The sequence below is a fragment of the Tursiops truncatus genome, chromosome 16 (assembly GCF_011762595.2).
Source record: "Tursiops truncatus isolate mTurTru1 chromosome 16, mTurTru1.mat.Y, whole genome shotgun sequence".
In the NCBI taxonomy this organism is placed as follows: Eukaryota; Metazoa; Chordata; class Mammalia; order Artiodactyla; family Delphinidae; genus Tursiops; species Tursiops truncatus.
In genome coordinates this window covers 46,879,688-46,903,704 of record NC_047049.1, presented here as the reverse complement: position 1 = coordinate 46,903,704, position 24,017 = coordinate 46,879,688, and the positions used below count along the sequence as shown (strand labels likewise).

Below are 24,017 nucleotides of genomic sequence, written 5' to 3'. Positions count from 1 at the left end.
AAAATATCAGGAAGATAAATGTTAATAATATAGTTCTTGGTCTAGAACTAGTTAACTGAAGCTTAACTGAACAGAAGGGAAACTGACTCAATCTCAATCTCTTTATATCTTCACTGGATAAATCAAATTTAAACTTTTTTTTAGACGTAGGCTATTTCAAATGAAACACTTCATATCATTGAACATTGCCTAAAAAAACCCTAAAAAAAGATTTAGGGGTAACCGTTTATTTTCATTATCCATATTCTCTTGATCCCCCAATGATTAATGTAACTAATCTGTGACATAAATGATTTCCTTTTTATGACATGTCAGTGATGTTGATATTTTAGTTGCAAATAAATATCCCAAAATTGCCATCCAGAAATTTATGGAAAATAACTTTAGAGATGTTGCTTAAAATGGCATTATGGACTAAGCATGTGTGTGGGCATTAGGGGACTTCAGTTTCAGTCTTGGCTCCTCTACTTGCTGTCTGAATGACATCATGGAACAAACTTCATTGCTCTGAACTTGAAGTATTTCATCAGTAATATCAGAGCATAACTAACGTCCACCTCAAACGGTGAGAATTCAATGAAACTGTGTAGGCAAAAGAGCTTTACAAATTGTAATGTGCTATACAATGTTCATCTTTATATTCATCATTGTTCTTATCAGAATTTATGCGGTGAGACTTACCTTGTTTGGATCATTCCATAACGTTGTTCTCTCATTTGGCCCACTATATTCATGATGTTGAACTGTAACAGGATGACAGTAATCTTGTATTATCCATAGAGGGGGAAAACACAAAACCCACAGATGCCAAAGGAGTACGCCATACTTCTTTCCAGTAAAAGATATCTCAAGATTTAACCAGAAAGTTCTCATTTTCAGTCATAAGAAAATGTACTATGTTTAACCTTGTCTAATGGATAAGGAAGACTTGTTTAAATGGGTTTCCAGGAAAAAGCAGGAAGCAATCATTTATAATAAGAAATGTTCTCCAAAAGAAATAACAACAAATTTGCCCCTGTGTATACTTTTCTGTTCTCAGAAGGGAGAACTTAAAGCAGCACTGTGATTCTGCAAAAGTCTGAAGCATAGAAGACTTTTTCTGGCCACAACAGTAACACAGCTGTTTCTCATATAAAGAGCCCTCTCAACTCAAATGGAGACCCTGAGCAACAGTTGGCCCAACACCAGATTCTGCACCTGTGCACGGAGACCAGCACTACCCAGTGTGGTCACTAAGCTGGTGCAGGTCTGCAAAGGGATGTTGCTAGACCACAATGAGATGAGTCCAGAAACTGGTAATAAGTGTTTAGAAACTCTTACGGCAATCTGACAGTGGTGTAACATTGAGCAGCCTCATCAGTGGAACAAGATATAGACCAGCTCAGGTGTTGCTGAACTTGCCTGAAAAGTCACATGTGGTGTAAGCTGAGGACGAGTCATGTGCAGCAAAACCACATGAAATTTAAGGTTCGTCAACTGTCAGCTATAATCCAAAAGTACATAAAAATCAGAGAAAATGTAAACATTCCTTTATTTCTATAATTTGTCATTTCTATAATAATTTAAAATGTTAATTAAGCCTTTAAAAATTTCTATATTGAAATAATTATAGATACATAATAAGTTGCAAAAAATGTAGAGAGAGTCTGTGTATCCTTCACCTAGTTTCTCTCAATTATACCATCCTCTACAACTAGAGTATAATATCAAAACCAAAAAGTTGACATTCGTACAATCTAGAGCTTATTCAGATTTTGCCAGTTTAACATGCAATCTTTTGTGAGAGTGGGCATGTATGTGTATGTATAGTTCTATAAAATATTATCACATGTGAAAATTCATGCAACTGCAACCACGATCAAGGTGCACAACAGTTCCACCACAAGACTTCCTCCTGTTATCCATTAGAACTACCCACCCACCCCAACCCCCAACCCTTGGCAACCAGTAAACTGTTCTCCATCTCTATAGTTTTGTTATTTCAAGGGGATTACATAATGGAATCATGTAATATCTAACTTTTCGAGACTATTTTTCATTTAGTCTAATTGCCTCATGATTCATCCAAATTGAGTGTATCAGTAGTTCATTCCTCTTTATTGCTAAATAGTATTCCACAGTATGGACAGGTACCAATTTTTTTAACCATTAAACTTGTTGAAGAACATCTAGGTTGTTTCCCAGTTTTGGGCTATTATAAATAGATCTGCTATGAGCATTTACATACAGGTTTATGTGTGAACATAAGTTTTCATTTCTATGGAATAAATACCCGAGTGTTATTCCTAAGGTTATATGGTAAGTTTAGTTTAGTTCTGCTTTTGTTTTTTTTAAAGAAAATTTAAAACTATTTTCCAGACTGGATATACCATTTTACATTCATTCCTATAAGCAACATATGAGTAATCTAGTTTTTTCAAACATTCACCATAATTTGGTGGTATCATTATTTTTTATATTAGCCTCTCTGATGGATGTCTAGTGATATTTTATTATGTTTTTTTCTTCAACATCTTTATTGGAGTATAATTGCTTTACAATGGTATGTTAGTTTCTGCTTTATAACAAAGTGAATCAGTTATACGTATACATGTGTCCCCATATCTCTTCCCTCTTGCGTCTCCCTCCCTCCCACCCTCCCTATCCCACCCCTCTAGGTGGTTACAAAGCACCGAACTGATTTCCCTGTGCTATGCGGCTGCTTCCCACTAGCTATCTATTTTACGTTTGGTAGTGTATATATGTCCATGCCACTCTCTCACTTTGTCACAGCTTACCCTTCCCCCTCCCCATATCCTCAAGTTCATTCTCTAGTAGGTCTATGTCTTTATTCCCATCTTTCCCCTAGGTACTTCATGACAATTTTTTTTCTAAGATTCCATATATATGTGTTAGCATATGGTATTTCTCTCTCTGACTTACTTCACTCTGTATGACAGACTCTAGGTCCATCCACCTCACTACAAATAACTCAATTTTGTTTCTTTTTTATGGCTGAGTAATATTCCACTGTATATATGTGTCACATCTTCTTTATCCATTCATCTGTCGATGGACACTTAGGTTGCTTCCATGTCCTGGCTATTGTAAATAGAGCTGCAATGAACATTGTGGTACATAACTCTTCTTGAATTATGGTTTTCTCAGGGTATATGCCCAGTAGTGGGATTGCTGGGTCGTATGGTAGTTCTATTTTTAGTTTTTTAAGGAACCTCCATACTGTTCTCCATAGCGGCTGTATCAATTTACATTCCCACCAACAGTGCAAGTGGGTTCCCTTTTCTCCACACCCTCTCCAGCATTTATCGTTTGTAGATTTTTTGATGATGGCCATTCTGACCGGTGTGAGATGATATCTCATTGTAGTTTTGATTTGCATTTCTCTAATGATTAATGATGTTGAGCATTCTTTCATGTTTTTGTTGGCAATCTGTATATCTTCTTTGGAGAAATGTCTATTTAGATCTTCCGCCCATTTTTGGATTGGGTTGTTTGTTTTTTTGATATTGAGCTGCATGAGCTCCTTGTAAATTTTGGAGATTAATCCTTTGTCACAAAAGACCCCGAATATCCAAAGCAATCTTGAGAAAGAAAAAGGAGCTGGAGGAATCAGGCTCCCTGACTTCAGACTATACTACAGAGCTACAGTAATCAAGACAGTATGGTACTGGCACCAAAACAGAAATATAGGTCAATGAAACAGGAGAGAAAGCCCAGAGATAAACCCACGCACATATGGTCACCTTATCTTTGATAAAGGAGGCAAGAATATACAGTGGAGAGAAGACAGCCTCTTCAGTAAGTGGTGCTGGGAAAACTGGACAGCTACATGTAAAAGAATGAAATTAGAACACTCCCTAACACCATACACAAAAATAAATTCAAAATGGATTAAAGACCTAAATGTAAGGGCAGACACTATCAAACTCTTAGAGGAAAACATAGGCAGAACACTCTATGACATAAATCACAGCAAGGTCCTTTTTGACCCACCTCCTAGAGAAATGGAAATAAAAACAAAAATAAACAAATGGGACCTAATGAAACTTCAAAGCTTTTGCACAGCAAAAGAAACCATAAACAAGACGAAAAGACAACCCTCAGAATGGGAGAAAATATTTGCAAATGAAGCAACTGACAAAGGATTAATCTACAAAATTTACAAGCAGCTCATGCAGCTGAATATCATGGTTTTAATTTCATTTCCCTAAAGGTTAATGAAGCTGAGCATCTTTTCATGTGCTTATTTATCATCAATACATCCTCATTGTTGAAATGTCATGTCTGTTACCCATTTTCTAACTGAATTACTTGCCTATTTATTTATTTATTTATTTTACTATTGAGTTTTGAGGGTTCTTTATATACTCTAGATGTGAGACCTTTGTTGGATATGTGGATTGCAAACAGTTTCTCCAAGTCTATAGCTTGTCCTTTCATCCACTTCATAGCATCTTTCATAGAACAAATAATTTTAATTTGCTTTCCCCCTAATATTAGTGATGGCAAGAATGTCTGCTCTCACCTTCTGTTTTCAACACACTTGAAGTTCCAGGTAGCACAATAAGACCAGAAAAAAGAAATATGAGGCAAATGAATTGGAAAGGAAGAGGTGTGTCCCTACTTGCAGATGGAATGATTGTCTATGCAGAAACTCCCAAGGAATCTGAAAACAAAACAGGACAAAAAAAACCTCTTAGAACTAATAAGTGAGTTCAACAAGATCATAGGATACAAGATCAACATGCAAAAATCAACTGCATTTGGGGACTTCCCTGGTGGCACAGTGGTTAAGACTCTATGCTCCCAATGCAGGGGGCCCAGGTCCGATTCCTGGTCTGGGAACTAGATCCCACATGCATCCTGCAACTAAGAGTTCACATGCCACAACTAAGGAGCCTGCCTGCCGCAACTAAGGAGCCCACGTGCTGTAACTAAGACCGGCACAACCAAATAAATAAATATTTTTTAAAAACACAAAAATCAACTTATTTGTACATATGTGTACACACAACGACCATGGTAGTAAAAACACAATACCATTTACAATAAAATAAATCCAACAAAACACGTACAGAAGCTATATGCTGAAAATGACAAAATGCTGATGAAAGAAATCAAAGAAGACCTAAATAAATTGAGAGACATACCACATTCATATTGGAAGATCCAACATAGTAAAAATGTCAATTCATCCTATCAAAATCCCTCAAGCTTTTCTGTAAACATAGACAAGCTAATTTTAAAATTTATATGGAAAGGCACAGACCTATAATGGTTAAAACAATTTTGCAAGAGAAGGAATCACTCTCCCTGATATTAAGACTTCCTATATAGCTACAGGAATCCGAAGTGTGGTAATGGCGAAAGGATAGACACATAGATCAATGAAACAGAATACAGAACTGGAAACAGGCCCCATGCAAATAGTCCCAATGATTTCTGACAAAGGTGTAAAAACAATTCAGTGGAGGAAGAACAGCAAGTGAACCTTGACTTAAACCTTGCCCCTTATAAAAAAATTAACTCAAAATGGACTATGGACTTAAATGTAAAACATAAGACTACAGAACTTTAGAAAAGGACATAGGAAAAATTCTTTAGGACCTAAAAATTCTTTAGGCTAGGTGAGGAGTTCTTCAACTTGACACCAAAAGCATGATCCATAAAAGGAAATATTGATAAAATGGAACTTCAATGAATTTAAAAACCATTGTTTCTTGAAAGTCTGTTAATTTGTAATTTAAGATTAGGCAAATTATGAAAATATATTTGTATTATTCATTTTTAACCTTAATTTACTGATGGCAAAAGCCGCTGCCCTGGATTGTCTTGACAAGAAAAGGCACAGCTTTTCTGAATATAGCTGTAGTGGTTAACCAAATGATAATAGTGTAAGTAACTACAAAGAAATGAAGACCAAAAGAGTTCATGTTAATTTTACCTAGCATTATGATTCCTCATACATTGAGTTTTATAGCCATTATTAATTGTGAATTGCTAAAACCACACTTGTATTAATTGCAAAGATGTACTGGCTAACAAAGCAAAGAAACCATTAAAATGTACTTGTCACTTACAGAACAAAAGCAATTAAGTTCCAAGACAAAAGAATTATTTTAAAAAATACTAAAATAAAAAGCTCATGTTCAACATTTCACATGTAACATTAATACTCTGCAGACTTACAAAATAGCACTTTGAATTGCTAAGACTAAAAACCCTTACACGATTGCCAGATAATGGTGACAGACTGTACTGAAGGTGCTTTATTGAAAATCTGAGCTGAAGGTATGGCAAAAAAAGATAGTTAAAGTACCATTTTCTAATGAAGCCACAGCTTGACAAATTTAGGGACTGGCTAGTGATGCGAAGTGGTACCAACTCACAAAACAAAAGTAGCAAAGTATTTACCATTGCAACTTACTGACTACACAGCTATTGCTAACAGTGATTCAGTATATGTGTGATTTGAAAATGATGTGATAAGAAGGAAGAATTCTTCCTTTTCTCAGTTTGATTACTGATAAACACAACTAACTAGTCTTAAATTGCATAAAAATGCAAAGTACTACACTGTCATCAAATGTAATTTGTAAGTTTTGTGTAGGATTATGTTCTGGTAGTAGAGCTGCAATGACAACGAAACAAGTCTGAGGTAGTTATACAGATTAAAGAATTTATCCCAAAAGATAAACCAACACACTGCTTCATCAAGAAAGTCTTGCTACCAAAAAAAAAAAAAAAAAAAAAAAAAAGAACCCTGCCAGATGAACTGGACAGTGTGTTTAGTGATGTGGTAAGAATTTTTGATTTCGTAAAGGTTAATGTGTTAAATTCTGGATTACTCACTTCATTATGTGATAATATGGTAACTGATAATTAACAACTATTATTGCATGTTGAAGACGGTTAGAGGGGCAAGTTCTATCGAGAATGTTTCAACTACAGAGCAATACCAGTGCTGGCAAGAGAAGAGCCAGTTTGCTCCCAATGTTTTAAGGATTTTTAAGCAGCCTTACTTAAAAATAAAAATGACTATAAAATAACAATAAGAAGAAAGAAATGGTCACATATTCTCAGATTTTCATATCCTTTAGAGTTATAATTGATAAACTAATCTTAAAATGTTAGCCACACACAGCTGGTATACAGCTTGCAGCATGTAAGACTCCCTGTGTGATTTCCACAACGCACAAACTGGTCTACATCCTGTTCACCAAGGCTAACCCCCTGTCATGCTCTTGGATGTCACAGCAAGATATCAAACTGCTTTGAAAGTTTCTAAATGCTTACTCTCAATTCCAGAAAACTTATCTTGCTGCAAATAACACAGATTGTTGCTGGTCCAAGACCATACTTTAAGTAGCTCTGGTGGACAAAATTTCTGAAAAGAGGAGAGAGGGGCATAAGTAAGAACATTTGACAGCTCAAGGCTCTATGAAAAGCCAATAAGGCAACAATGGATGCATTTCCTTTTTTTGAACCACTATTTTCCATCAAATCTAAGCATCCTTAATTGTAAAATACATCACTATTTTACATAATGCTAAGAAAAACACTGTCAATTAAGCTGACAGATGACTTACTATAAAACACATTTTGAGTTTAAAGAAGGTATAATGATGGGGAAAAAAAAAGTGCTCCTCAGAATCACAAAATACAATATTTATAGTTTTTATAGTTTCTATAAGGAATATAAAATAAGAACAAATATAAACAAATTAATTATGATGAAGAATATATAAAATAAAATGATGCTAATGTGTTTTCTGTTAAAAGGATAAAACAACACTAATTATAGGAACAGGTAACATCAGATTCATACTACTTAAATTTTCAGCATTTTGGGGACATTTGTCATTTTTTTACCACCCAGTTTATATTCATTCTTTATTTAAAAAAACAAAACAAAACTCTCAGTTTGCTTTGGGAAACCATTCCTCTCTCATTCTCAGCTGTATGGCCTGGAGTAGTCCTGACAGACCTTAATGGACCAGCATCTCCCACAGTGATCAGTTTAGGGAAAGGGCTATAACTGAAGTGGAAACAGTGAAATGCTAGGAGATATTGGCTCAAGCTTCTGAGAAAAATAAACTCCCTCTGTCCTCCAGGGAGTTTCTGGGAGAGGACATTTTTCTACCCCCGACGTAATACTACCTTAGAATGGAGAGTTGTAGAACCCATGCAGCCAATTTGCTATCACAAGGGAGAGTTTGTCACTCTTGGGGTATAACTACATAAAGCCTAAGAGAGCAGAGATTTAACATTTGTTCTGATAACAAGATAACTCTGCAAAATTTGCCTACCAGGACAAATGCCTCGTAGCCCCTGTTGTCTTACGACCGAGGTGTGGATTTTCATATTCCTTGTGGACATGGTGAGAGCCGCTTTCCCCCGCCACCCCGCAGTGCCTGCTAACTAATGTCTTCCCCTCCTCACTTCTGCAGCACAGGAAAGCAATTCAGTAAAAGTAGGCCTTTTGGGGCACAGATCCAAAGCCACATTCCCTAATTAATCAGTAATAAAGATCATAGTAGAATCACCATATGTCTAATTCTTGTGTTTATCCCTTACTGGTTCCAAATTTAGGAGGAAAATAAAGAATTGTTAACGGTTGACTCAAACCCAACAATATTATTAGCCTTATTTTACATATGAGAAAACTAGGTTTCAGAGAAGGTGAGCAATTTGCAGAAAGTCACCAAAATCTAAAATGTGTGGCAAAACTGGCAGTCAAACCCAGGGACCTCTCATTAACTCTGAAGTCTACTTTTTTTTCCCAATGTGCTCACATGCATGTATTTCTGTTCATTAAAAATAGGCACACATCATCAACATTCTCTAAGAAGATTCTAAAAACTGTATGTGTGGGTGGAGGGAAAGAAAAGGAAGATGAACTCATGTTTACGATGCACCTACCACGCTCCAGACACTGTCCGAAGCCATTCGTTTGCATTGCGTACTTTAATTCTCACAACCTCCAAGAACCTGCAGCAGTTAAGTGAGAAGCAGGTATCCAAAGCTCACAGGCTCTCTATTTACTCGGTTGCTCTTGAAGACCAAATATTAGTCTTCAGTTATTAGAAGGCTGTTAAAAGTATAGTGTTTACTAACAGCATCAGTTTATCTGCTTAATTCACACGCTTACTGAAAAGTTCTTTTCAATGGCACGGAACACAACATCCACACATAGGAACACCCCTGTCCGGCCCACGCCAGCACTGCAGTGAACAGTGATGGGTCCTGTAAGGTGGCTCTTCCTCGCATAACGAACATACTTTATAAAACCTTCTACTGAGGCAGGAGTGCCATGGTCTGGCCACTTGGTGAACTGCAAGTGTTTTACAAAGTGACTAGCTCCTGTCTGTGGGGGTGGGGTGGGGAGGGAGAGAGGGAGAAAGGGAAAGAGAGCGGGTGGGAGAGAGGGAGAGAGAGAAGGAGGGAGGGAGGGAGAGGAAGGCGGAGAGAGAGGATTTATCAACGTCTTATAGTAGAGATCTTCTTTTAATTTCTAATATGCCAGAAATAGTAATACTAATTGCTATATGGTAATAGGATAATAAAAATAAAAATACTAACAGGGGACAGGAATTCAGCCCTTACTCTGTGCCAGGTACTGTGCTAAGGACTTCACACGCATTATCTCATTTAATCCTCACATCAATCCTGGGGAGGCAAGCACTGTGATATCCTCAGTTTACAGATGAAAAGTAAGCATTTGATTGACTGATAGATGTATGCTAGGTCAGAAGGCTCATATGTTTAGAGCTGGGACAATAGTGCAGTCCTCCCAAATCTAACTCTACCATCCTTCTTCTGCACCATGAGAATGTAGAAGAGTCCAAACAAACCATGAATCCAAAACACTTAGGATGAAAGATGAGCTGATATGTTAGGAATAAGATAGAAAAGCAATCTATCTCGGCTTAAATATTATGATACTAAATTTAATTAAAACTGTAAGTGCTGTCAAGCTGCTTAACCGGGATTTGGTGGGGGGCAACCTCCTCCGGTGATGAGAATTGGGCAGTTAATGACCATGTGAGTAGACTCTGGTCCCCACTCTTGTGCTGAACCCCCTGAAAGTGGAGCCATGGAACTCTCCTCAGGCTTGACAGATAAAGCACTTTGAGTTTACCGATCATCCCTTCCAGAGGGTTCACCCTTTCCCCAATGTGGAGCCCTCGTTTTACTTCACCGGGCACCCTCGTGAAAAAACTCAGGAAGGGTTTCTCACTGCTCCTCTGCTTCTCCCTAATGTACCACCTTTTTCTGCGTTCCAAATAGAAATACAATTTTCCTAAGTTCCAAACAGAAAACCTCAATTTTGAATCATTGGCACATGAAATTGGATGAGGAAAACGACACTTGAAAATCTTGTGAAGGCACCCAATTGAGGATAGCTCTCACTCCATCACATACCTTAGGGATTAAACCTTTCACGCACTGTTGACCACTGAGAACCTGCACGAAGGTGGGCCTCACTGGTTTCCTGACACAGTGCCACGATGCAGATTCTCCAAACATCAACCCCATGGTCTTGAGGCTTGTGGGCCTCAGCCCAAAGGCCACCATCCTAGACGCCCTTGTCAAGGGTGCACAGGTGGAACTGAGCATTTGAATCCTTGCAGACAGATCATCCCTCTGGGCCTCCCACCTGGCCTGTATTCTCCAAGCATGCTGTCTCCTGCCATAGCAAGTATCACATGTTATTTGGAACCGGTGTTTTCCTCCCCCACTAGACTGTAAGCACTCTAAGAGTTGAGGCTGTTTCTGTTTTCTATCTCCAGCATCTGGCACAATACTTGGTTAATAGGAGGGAATCAACAAGTCTTAGGAGAGTGAAGGATCAGGCAAATCCTCAGGTGTACGGAGCAAGCACAGGGCCTAGCACACAGCCAGCAAGCTCTCCATCAATGTCAGCCATCATTACTATTCTTGGCCTCCTCTGTCACCACTCTATGCTCCGATCCTCATGCTCTTCAATTCTATCCTTTCCCCTCCCTCCCCACTTCTCTAGCTCTTCAACATCTCCCTTTGCACTCAGGCCCCCATCCCACAGTAAACTCGTGGAAACCATCATCACTTCCCTAAATGCTTCTTCCACTTCCTGGCCTTGCCTCCCATGGGCACTGCACTCTGCAGCCCTCTCTAATCAAGGCCGCCTATTTTCCTGTACTCCAGGTACCACAGAGCCTAGAGATTAGGTTGCATACCGCTTGCTGCCCAATGCTATTTCCAATTAATTATTCCTTCTGTTTGTACAAAAACCTCTCTTCCTTTTGAGTTTCATACCTCTTAGCTTCACCTTCTCATCGCTATCACCCTACCACAGATTCTGACCAGGCAAATTTGGGATCTGAACAACCAAACAGACACTCTAACCTCACATTTTTATTTCTCTCTTGCAGAGGAGACCATTTCTTTCTTCTAGTCCTCACAATGTGATCACTCCTTGGACTCACCATCATCTATAATGTCCAATATCAAAAATCTTCCAGTTCTTAGATTCCAACATCATTTTCTGAGCAGAAGCTATTACGCTACCACCTCATTTGTGCTTCACTTCAACTCCAACAATGTGACTAAACGGAGCTCTCCTGTCCTTGTTGTCCTCCATTTCCTCCTAGCCCGATTCCATCCATCTCCCTAAATTTAGACTTCATGGCTGATTATCTAAATCATTCTCTTACCAAACTGCCAACTCCTTTCATCCTTTGAATCCTGCCACATATACTAAGCAACATCCCTCCCTGGGTAAGTCTCATAACCTGTGTTCAGGAATCCCATGGTTAGGAAAAAATTAATCACATAGTTGCATATTTTATTGTTATTGCAAATTATGGGTTCCAACCTCAGCACCTCCAGCAACCCTTTTCCTGATCATTGCCTGTGCTCCAATCAACTTCTTTGATGATGACTCCAAATCTCATCACTCTTTTCAAGTTTCTGGTTTAACTCCCATCCCCTTCACTCCTATAGAACACATGTATCACCTACCTGCTAATCAAATCCACTTAGAGCAATGTAACATCACTTTCTCCTATAAATCATTCCTTTTCTGTTTTCTGAGTCTGTAGAGCAAGAAATGAATTATTCTATGAATTATTCTAGACCAATACTTCCCAACAGAACTTTCTACAATGATGCAGATGCTCTATATCTTTGCTGCCCATATGGTAGCCACTAGTAACATGTGATTAAATACTAGAAGTGTGGATACTATAAATGAGAAACTGAATTTGTTATTTTATGTAAGTTTTAATAATTTAAATATAAAATAGCCAAATGTGGCTATCGCATTTGACAGCATAATTTTTGAACGCTCCTTATAAGTCATAAGTCACATAAAGTCTGCCAATTTTATCTGAAAAACACCAGAATCTTTGCTTTCTATCTAATTGTTAACTGCCCTAGTTGATCATGGACGCTTCTTACTAAAATTGTTCAATGTCTCCCAATTATCTTCATAATGAAGTTCATGTTCCTTAGCTGAAATTCAAGACATTTCATGTTCTGGCTTTCTCTACTTATTTTCTATAGCCTCATCTCACCTCTCACTACTCCCTGGCATTGAACTTTTACATTCCAGAAACACTTAACTACTTGTATCTCTCTATACATATCCCATGCTATTTTATACCTTGATCATCTACTTCCTCTTTCCATCTTTCTCATTTGGGTTATTCTCAATCCAGATGTCACCTCCTCTAGCAAGTCTTCCCCCCAAGCCCAAGGAGAGCTAAGTACTTCCCTTCTGAGCTCCCAAAGCATCCCATACAAATCTCAATATTACCACATTCATTGAGCACAGTAACTGGAGGTACCAGTAAGCGCACTGAACTCTTTGCTACTCAGTAAGGAGCAACAGTGCCTGGCACAGTGATTATCAGGATATCTTAAGGACTCCATACACATCTGTCACTCTCAGCAGAAGCAGCCGAAGTACATCCCAGGATTAGGCAACTTCCAACACTCACTCTCAACCGCCCCAACTCACCTTTTCAATTTTTTCGTCTCTCCAGTCAGAGTTTGGTTAGGCAGAAGTAGAGGTGGTGGTGTCTTAGTTTCTGGTACCAGGGAGAAGTAAAAACAAGTTACTTTAAAAAGTATCCCCAGCTATGTCCCATCTTACCCCTAACTTCTCATCCTGACACGTGTGCTTATATAATGAAATATATATCTAACACTGATTTTTTTTAACTTACGGACTTCTTGACAACTTGAAATATTCGAATGATGAAATATTGAAGTATCTGGTAGTTCTCCAGGAAGATATGACAATTTTTCAATTCCAAAGGTTTCTTCATAGAAACGGGCCAGTAATGGTGGCATTTGATAACTCCACCTTCTACCTCTCTGGTTATCATGACAATAACATTAGAGTTATTTTCCAAAACTATTCGCCAAAAGTCATTTGTGGTAGTTGGCAGTGGTCCTTGGGTAGCAATAATAATAATACTTCTCCAGAATTGACTATTTTAATATAACTAGCATTGATGTAGTCCTTGTTTTCTCCAAGAGGAACACATGTTGAATCATCTATTACAAACACAGAAACATAGGGTAGACAAAGGAAAAGCAGGAGATGCAATACACCCAGGTTTCATGAAACCCTTTCACACAGGTAAATCCATTTATCTCTTTGACCAACAGAGAAGGTGGCATAGGAATTTCTTTTCAAAGGGTTATTTCAGTCCATGAATTTAAATTTTTCCCTCCCCAAAATCTACTGGCATGACCTAAGAAATATACAATTAGGTTAAGGTAGCTTTTTAAAAAATCAGTTTCTGAACAGAGAAGGATGCCATCGGTATCCAGACATTTTGAGAGATTTCTGTTACATATGGCACAGGTAGGAATACGCCAAGGGAGGTACCTCCTAGCCTGTGACTGAACACAGCAAAGGAGGAGGCCTCTGAGGGAGCAAGTGAATGAATGACATTCTCCTACAAATCCGGAAAACCTGCAAGCCCAGAATAGCAGAGCCAGGAGGGAGAAAAAAAAAAAAGATTGGGGTACTTGGGCAGATACAAATCCCAGGATTACTGTAATTCTACCAATGCCCCCCACACAAGGCAGCCATATTTTATGTCCATTCCCAGCCTTCATGTGGTGAAGTGGCATGCTAACCAAAGGTATTGTGGCAAAAGGATGCTACAAAGGGGATTTGCTCCAAGTAACATGGGACTCGTCCAACATGGACTATTATAACAAATATGAGAGGGAAAAATCCAACTACTTGGCTCACTAATAAACTCCACTGGCCCAGGAACTCTCTTCACTTTACACAGACATCTGGAGCTCTGGTTCCACCACTGCTCCCACAGACAGAATAAAAGGAGGGTCCTTCCCTGCCATGCAGTGGTCTCACCAATAGTTCCTCTCCATTACTCAAGGTCATGTGACCCACTTATCTTCCAAAAACACTATGACCAAGATCACTGAAGAGAGCTTACACAATTTCTGACAGAACCTTTCTCAAATTCCAAAATAGCAAACATAAATCTCTCCTTGTAAATATGAATAAGTAGAAAACACAATCACTAGATATATAAAGATATCTAGTACTTCACAAAAGTATATCATTCTGAGAAATCACAGCAAATGTTTTCCTTTCTATAAGAGAGAAGAATACTTTAAAAACTCCTATTTGCATTTTAAATGAAATTTGAGCAAACACTATTTTATTTAAAAGAATGATGTATATGTTTATTGACATAAATTTGTTATATTATTAAATTATAAAGGAGGTAAAAGAACATTAAAGTGAGATCTTTCATCATATATATGTATGTATACATATATATCATATATAAACATATGATTAAAAAACTTGGCAAGTATTCATCAAAATGCTAGCAGTGACTATTATCTAAATTTTTATAGTGAATATGTACCATTTTGCAGAAGAAAATAAATTTTTATTTTCAAAAGGGAGATTTAACATGTAAAAATGAAACAATCTAAAGTAATAAAAGCTTGCTTTCAAATAAAAACCACAATTACTCAATTAAAATCCCTAAAATGAGAAGCGAACAGAAAAACAAATTAGTGATTTAGAAAATCAGCTTAAGGAATTTTCCCAGAACTCAAAAAAAAAAAAGTGAAAAAAATGACAATAATTATTAAAATACTAAAGGATGCAGAGCATATAAAAGGAATATATAAAAGGAAGGAGTTCAAGAAACAAACTATGGAACACAGGCATACCTCAGAGATATAGTGGGTTTGGTTCCAGACCACCACAATAAAGGTACTATTGCAATAAGCAAGTCACATGAATTTTTTTGTTCCCCAGTGCATATAAGTTATGCTTACACTATACTGTAGTCTACTAAATGTGCAATAACATTATGTCTATAAAACAATATACATATTTTAATTAAAAAATGCTAACCATCATCTGAGCCTGCAGCAAGTTGTAATCTTTTTGCAACAGTAACATCAAACATCACTGATCATATCACTATAACAAACATAATCATAATGAAAAAGTTTGACATATTGCGAAAATTACCAAAATGTGACACAGAGACATGAAGTGAGGCAATGCTGTTGGAAAAATGTGCTCAACACAAGGTTGCCACAAACTTTCAATTTGTAAAAAACACAGTATCTGCAAAGTACAATAAAGTGTAGGCCTATAAAACCAGGTATGCCTGTATTTAGCAAGAAAGAAATAACTCAAGTAGTCATAGGAGAAAAGTTCTCCTCAAAAAGGAGACAGTAAGAGATGATCATGAGCCCACTGCCACAAATAATTTGCCTCCAAGTGAGCTCCTTGATCAGAAGCAAGGCTGTGTGGACTACCATGATTGTGGATAAGGCATCCTGCAGGTCCAGATGGTAGATCTGCTAGAAGCTTGTTGCGAGGAAGGCAAATCCGTATCTAGTGTCTATCTTAGTATGAAAAAAAGCACCGTTCTTTCTATGACAGAAGCAGTCCAATGTAATCAACCTGCCATCAAGTAGCTAGCTGGCTGACCACCCTGGGAAATGGTGCTATATTGGGGCCTCAGTGTTGGTCTCTGCTGCTGGCAGATTGGGCACTCAGCAGTGACCATAGCAAGGTCAGCCTTGGTGAGTGGAATTCCACGTTGATGAGGAGCCCATGCACAGCTTCTATTCCTGCCAGCATGTCTACTTTATTCATAAATCCACTGGGTAATGACAGGAGTGGCTGGGAAAGAGGCTGACCAGTATCTACAGAATAGGTCATCCTATCCACCTGATTATTAAAACCTCTTCTTAAATCACCCTTTGATGAGCATTCACAAAGGACACAAATATATTCATGTTTTTGGCCCTTTCAGAGAGATCTATACACATTTCTGTCTCCCAGATCTCCTTGTGACCAATTTTCCAGTTATGTTTCTTCCAAGTCCTTGACCATCCAGCTAAACAATTGGCTATAGGCCATGAATTAGTAAAGATTTGTACCTCTGGCCATTTCTGCTTCCAAGCAAAATGAACAACCAAGCGTACTGCTCAGAGTTCTACCAATGGGGAAGACCTCCCTTCACTACTGTCCTTCAGGCATGTCCCCAAAACAGCACTGTAGTGCAGCTGCTGTCCACTTCCAGGAGGTGCCTGTGTATGGTGCAGAACCATCTGTAAACCAGGTCCCAGTTTTCTCTTCCTCAGTCAATTGATCATAGGGAACTCGTCATGAAGCCACAGGTACAGGCTGAGAAAGAGGAGGTAATGTAGCAGGAGAGGGGACCATGGGCATTTTAGCCCCTTCATATAACTTATTTGTACCTTCAGAGCCTGCTCAAGCCCGACCTTGTATACACCACTTCCATCTGATAATGGAATGCTGCTGTGCACACCCAACTTTCAGGCTCATGGTTAAGTGTTCAGTCTCTACTAAGGCCCAGTAGCTGGTCAAAAGCTGTTTCTCAAAAGGAACAGCTCTCAAGAGTAGAGATTGAGTTCCATGGATATTTATCATATCACTGTACATTACAATGTTTTTAAAAGAACTACCCTAGGTGACCAACCAGAAGAGGTCGACTATACAGATAATTGTGTAGTCATACAATGGAACATTATTTAGCTTTTAAAAAGTGAAATGTAAATATATGTTCATTAAAAAGACATGTTTACAAAGGAATATGCTCTTGTTTTTATTTTTTAAATACATTTATATTCAAAATTCCACTTCTGCCTAAAATGTAGAAAGGTAATATGAGCATCACTCACATACTAACAACATATAAAAGTTGAAAAAAACAAAATAAAAAAAATTTTGAACCCATCAGAGAGCTGTGATTACAGGCCAACGAAGTATTCTGAAATCTAAGGAAAGACAGCCTCCTAAGGAGGGACAGGTCACTTGTGGCGGTCACAGTGTGCGTAGGGCACACTGGCTCACTTGTGGAGCTGAGGGGTGAACGAGATACAGAAAGCATTCAGATAAGAAAAAGCCCAATATATTGCTAAAGGCTGAATGAGCAATCCAGTCTAGTGTGAGCATACAGAACCCCAGGAAGCCATAGATACAGAGAGTGTGCACACCTCACAGACTCAACAGACCTCCATAAGTGCTCATAAGAAGGACTGGAGACAGGATAGGAAATGGAAGGAACCCTTCTCTCAGTGGCATAGGCTTAGAGGAGGAAAGCTACTGCCACTGCTGTAAATGTCGAAAAGCCCCACTTGGACCTACCTCCCCAACGGAACAAAAGTCTTCAACTGCAGGGGGAATAGCAGCAAACCCTGTTGTGCACAGGTGAATACAGTACAGTTGGAAAAAGGGCAGAAGAAAAACCCTCCACTCCTGGAGGAGGGCCGGAAACATCCCTGATCCGAGGATCCTATACCAATATTATTATGAGTCTCCTACCACTAAGCAAGGGACAGGAAACCCTCTCCCACACTAGACCTACCAAAAATATAAGGCAGAGTTTGAATGCCATAGAGAGGAGAGGCAGCTCCACCTGCTTAGATCCCACCGCTTAGATCCAGGGAAATTGTTATACCTGTTCACCAACATCAGGATAAACTCGGGCTCCTTACTGGACTCATAAATTGAGGATGCTGGTAGTCTGGCCCCTGCCTACTTTTTCATCCTTATCTCTATTAATTTCCTTTATGCCCTTTATGCCCTTTATGCCTCAGACTTAACAAAGTAAAAACCTTTTCCTTTTGTTTCTGTGGGTAATTTCAGGTTTCTTGCTCTTTCCTCCTTCCCACCTTCCCACCTTTTCTTGGGTTACTGTAAACATCAACTTGTTCTCCATTTCCTGCCAGCTATCTTTCACCTCATTACCAGCAATCCTCCTTCCAGATAGGTGATTGACAGACAGATAGGAAAATGCAAAAAAGACTCCATCTGTGCCTCATTTTCATTCTAACAGACTGAATAAAATGTGTACTCCTTGGTTTCACATATATTGAGTTCCTTCACACTCTGGCCCACATTATATTTTTTGCTCTGTCTCTCATCTTCTCAAGCTTCCAGGCATTCCAATTCACGTATACCTTATAACTCCTGACACATTACATTTCTCACCATTAATAAGATATTTTCACAGCTCCTTACCTTTGCTCAAACTTCTCCCCACAGCTTGAAACTTTCTTCCCTCCCTTTCCACCTGCTGAATTTCTATTTATTTAAGATCCGATCCTAAATCCAACCAAAATATCTTCTCTTCAAAGAAGGTGGTGGGGAACTCTCCCCCTTGCATAGTCCTGTCTTCTGCACCCACAATCCTTGGACTCTGCCTCTATAATAGTATTTACTACACTGTATTTAAATTTGTCTTTTACATGTCTGTGTCCCCAGTTAAACTATAAACTAGAGAGCAAGAACTATTAATACTTTGTATTTGTATACAGTGCTTAGTATATAATTAGTATTTACTAATTAGTATATATTAGTAGCATATAATATTATCTCAAAACACCTTTTGAATTAATATTATTTGTTCATTTAATGCGCTTGTGAAAGTTGTTTATACAGGTTGCATACTATACACATTATTATGCAGTGCTCTTCCAGTGACTGTAGCTAACATTACTTATAAATCTCTAAGAAAATACGGCTCAAAAAACTGTTTCCTTATTTGATGTTTTTGCATGTAACACCTAAATTTGAACATTTTATAAGCATGAAAGCTGCTGTTTCTTTTGTTTTTCTAATGGAAATTTACTTTTCTCCCAGTATTCGCCATGCTAATAATTCCATTTCTAGTACATTATTTTCTTTCTGGAAGCATATAATGTCTCAAAATTTAGTTGTGTACTGAGCTTTACCTTACCTCAAGTACACTGCCCCCTCCAAGAGCTCCAAAAACATTTACAAAGGCTTTGGAACTGGGTAGTTGTTGATATGACAGAGAAATTTAATTCTTTAGCAATATCTTTTCTTGTGTTAATACCATAGTTATGGGATCATAAATACGCCCTATTTTTAGACAAATCAGGTTGTACTTACTACAAAGAGCTATATTTTTAAAACTAATCAAACATTTGAGGGCCATTATTCACTGCCTCCACTCAGAGGGCTAGCTATGAATATGAATAAGCAAAAAACTCACTAAATAAGCATATTAGTTATACCTTTCTGTCTCCTTTTTAAACTGATCCTCAAAACCATCACTATGTTGAAAATCCTGAAGAAACAATTTTACTTCCCCTGAGTTAATTTCATTTTCAAAAACCTACAGGCATAAGAAAGGAAAAAATTATGACTATGATTTTAAGAATATATAGTTTAAAGAAAATGATTTCTATAGCTTCTCAAGAAGAGCAATAAGGTATTCAATAATAGAATTAAAACCACAATTACAGTGTGATTTCTACTCCTAGAAAATCATTTGAAATGAATATCTCCCTATTAAATATTTTCCAATCTGTCAAAACAGAGTGTAGAGTACTATGCACATATAAATTATTTCTACTGAACCACCCAAGTTGTTTTCCAAAAATTCATAAAAATAAACCTTATTTTTCTTAAAAAACAAAAAACAGATTATTACTATAGCCCAGAAGAGATTCTTATAATGAATGCTTATCACATTTAGTTTATTGTAAAAATAAAATTCCTAACACTTTATTTATCTTTATGTTAGCGCTTGTAATCTAATCCAGTAATTCTAGGTATGTCTCTGCCACAAGGTTTTATTCTGCCCAATGGACTTTAGTCCACTTTGTTGCCTTTGCGCCATCCTATACAGTACCTGGCCCACTGGTAAACAAAATTGAATATAATTAAAGGGAAAAATCACATTAAAATAAAGATTCAGTTACCAATATTTTAGCCCTCAATGCTGCTTCAATTAATCCATTCATTTGACAGTTCTTTTCTGGGGGTCCTAGTACATGCAGATACTGTTCTAAGTGCTATGGATAAAACACTGAATAAGAGGCGTGTGTTCTGCCCTTGTGGAGCGTATATATATTCTGATGGGGAGAGAGAAAATACACAAGCAAGCGTAGAAAAATTACAGCTGTGATAAATGTTAATGTTAATGCAGTAACAGAGTATGGTGATACTTAACCACCATGTACCTAAAAGACAGAAGGAAGGGCTAGGCAAAGAGACAGGAAAGCATCCTGAGCAAAAGGAACAACAGGCCCAGAGACTGGGAGGCCTGCCATGGTCTGGCCTCTGCCTAATTTCCCACCCTCAGCTCCCATCTGTTTCTCATGCAGCATCTCTAGCCACACCCTGTGTTATGTCTTTCCACACTCTGTGTTATGTCTTTTCATCTTTTTTGAAGCATCTTTTGATGATCCTTATTTTGTGAAACTTATTAATCCTTTCCCTTCTTAACTACTGCATAATGAGTAAACCACAAGTTTTTATAGATAGTAATTTTGTTTTTATTATATTCTAAAATTTTAAACTTCTATTATGACTTCTTCTTTGACTCATGAGTTAGAAGAATGTGTCTTTAGATTTCAAATGTATGCTTCATCTTTTCGTGGTTGACTTCTAACTGAATTTCTTTATATCAGAGACCACAGACAGTACTATAAAGATTATTTGACATTTATTATGATATATTTTGATTTGGTACATGACAAATTTTTATAAATGGTCCATGTATGCTTGAAAAAAATTTGTGTTCTCTAATTTTTGGATGCAATTCTATATATATTTGTTATATCTAGCTTGCTAATTGACTTTTTAAAAAATTTTTATACTCTTAACTAATTTTCTATAATCTATTAATAAAGGAGATATTTTAAAATGGCCCACCATCATAGTGAATTTATCAATAACTATTTGTAATTCTGATTTATATATTCTGAAGCTATTATTAGGTGCTTATAATTTTAGAATTTTATATCTTCCTTGTGAACTAAACCTTTCAGTATTATACAGTGACTTCTTAATGCCTAATGCTGTTTGCTTTTAAGTCTCTTCTTTCTGATCTCTCTATAGCTATACCAGCTCTCTTTTGTTAGTGTTGTTCTGTGTATTTTAATTTTTACTTTAAAATATCCAGAGAAAATGTTCCCAAAGATTCCTTCTCATTAAACTGCGTGGATGACCAATAAATTAAATGAATTGAGTTCTACAGAGTTGACCTAGTCCTGAAAAATAATTTATCAACACTAATTGGTAAAGCAAATCTCTAAAAATTAATTTCAGGTAATTACGGTAGGAATGTGGAGATTCTGAATGAAATGGAACAGAGGAAAAGAAATGGGGCAATGCTTATACACTGACACAATCCCTCTCATCTCCAACAAGATGTTAAAAAGTCATTTGCGCACAATTCATTTACTAAGAAAAAGTGACATCACCCAGTGAGAAGTCGTAGCATAATTTAAACCTGAGACATATTTCAAGTCATGCTTCCAAATAAACTTGATTATATTTATCAAAGAAGCAAACTGTTCTAGATAGTTGTAATTCAAATAAGGCTCACTTAGGACTCTAACATGTCTTTGATTGAATGAAATGTGATTTGGCTAACAATGTCAAGAAGGCACAAGGAGAAATATTCTAAATTATCAAGATACCGGGTCTTTTTGGAGAGTGCTCACTGAATCAAAGTAACGTCAAAGAAAAGGCTGGATAAAATTTTTCAAGGAGCCTAAGTTAACTTTTCTGCACTGCATATGCAAAGGTTTATGAGGACAAAGTGTAAACAGTAATACTAAGAGATAGGAGTCTGGTTCCTGGTCTTTCCGCTGTGACTGAATAGCTGTATGATCACAGACAAATCATTTCAGCTCTCTGGGAATTAGTTTCCTCACCTTTAAAATGAGGGTTGGAATAAAAATTAATTGATCTATCTTCTAAATCTAGTCATCTACATACAAGTCCTAGAAACAATGATACTACATCAGCAACAAATATGCCCAGTGCCCATATCTTGGTTTCTAAATGCTATTATCCAATAAGAGAAAACTAAGCTCTTAGGAGTAATGGCTGCATCTAGGACTGGGACAGGAGGAAATGCAAGATAAGCCTGGAGTATCTTGTAATGCAATAAAGTGCTCAAAAAACAAAAGGACGGGTTATGTCAAAGGGACTCAGGAGTCAACCTGAAAGAGTTCCCAAGGACCCGGACTAGAACAATTTGAACAAAGTAAATAACACAACAACTAGATTATAATATAAAGTACAAAATACATATACTGAGTCCATACTGATATAAACAAATGACTGAATAAATAAATAAGTAGGGGAGTAGAAACAAATCTTCTTTATAGGGCAATCCCAAATAATGTACATATATTACTCCCTTGTCTAGGAAGCAGAGCCACCTCCCTTCCGCACCTATGAGAGCAACCTTGTTGTTTTGACCTCTTGAATGTTACTCTCCTTTCCTAATGCCACAACCATTGTCCAATTTGTCACCATGTGTCTTAATTACTGCCACAGCCTTTTAACAAGCCTGCTATTTTCACTCTTACTATCCATCCAATACATCCTCAACACGGAAGCCAGAGAAATAACAGATAATAGAAACAGACAGATAGGAGTTCTAGATACTGGCATTAACAAATACAGACTTTAAATGTTCTATGTTTAAGGTATAAAAGACGAAAGAAAATCTAGGAAAGAAACTGAAGAAAGACTTCTATGGTTTGAAAGGAACACAATAGAAAGACTAATACTGAAACTAAGACATCAGTGGTGAATTTAACAGCAGACTGCATACAGCTAAACAGAATATTAGTTAACTGAAAACAAAGTCAGAAGAAACATTTCAATAAAAATACAAAAAAAAAAGACAATCTAGAGCCTAGCAGAATATCTTTGACTTACATACTAAAGATAAGATTAGCTATAATATATAAAACCTACAAACTAAAAAAAAAAAGAGTCATGTACCACAACATTCATTGCAGCTCTATTTACAATAGCCAGGACATGGAAGCAACCTAAGTGTCCATCGATAGATGAATGGATAAAGGAGATATGGCACATATATACAATGGCTAACACATATATATGGAATCTAAAAAAAAAAAAAAGGTCATGAAGAACCTAGGGGCAAATCAGGAATAAAGATGCAGACCTACTAGAGAATGGACTTGAGGACACAGGGAGAGGGAAGGGTAAGCTGGGACAAAGTGAGAGAGTGGCAGGGACATATATACACTACCAAACGTAAAATAGCTAGCTATTTTGGAAATAACACTGAAAAGTCAAAGACTTCATTGTTAAATAAAAACCACCAAGAATGATGTCCAAGCTTCTACCTCCCAAATACATGATTGAAAATATTTTAAATGATATAATCTTTTAAAAAAATTTTTTATTGAAGTATAGTTGATTTACAATGTTGTGTTAGTTTCCAGTATACAGCAAAGTGGTTCAATTATATATACATACACACACACAAACACACACACACACACACACACACACACACACACATTCTTTTCCATTACAGTTTATTACAGGATATTGAATATAGTTCCTGTGCTATACAGTAGGACCTTGTTGTTTATCTATTTTATATACAGTAGTTTGTATCTGCTAATCCCAAACTCCTAATTTATCCCTCTCCCACCCCCTTTCCCCTTTGGTAACCATA

The 24,017-nt window shown here is 37.3% G+C and overlaps 1 protein-coding gene across 2 annotated transcripts; it reads right to left on the bottom strand.

Moving 5' to 3' along the window:
• Positions 1–677: 677 nt before the first annotated feature.
• On the bottom strand, positions 678–19,673 carry PTPN20 (protein tyrosine phosphatase non-receptor type 20). Of its 2 annotated transcripts, XM_019925824.3 has the most exons (4): positions 19,573–19,673; positions 13,212–13,545; positions 9,152–9,367; positions 678–743 (listed from the first exon to the last, which is right to left on the bottom strand). In XM_019925824.3, the coding sequence occupies exons 2-4, from the start codon at positions 13,371–13,373 to the stop codon at positions 678–680; spliced, it is 444 nt and encodes a 147-aa protein (XP_019781383.2). In that variant the 5' UTR covers positions 13,374–13,545; positions 19,573–19,673. The 2 variants fall into 2 exon arrangements, 1 of the variants encoding a protein (XP_019781383.2); XR_012326736.1 differs by lacking the exons at positions 678–743; positions 9,152–9,367; positions 19,573–19,673 and adding exons at positions 12,017–12,077; positions 13,004–13,073 and having other exon boundaries at positions 13,212–13,315.
• Between the last annotated feature and the right edge of the window lie 4,344 nt (positions 19,674–24,017).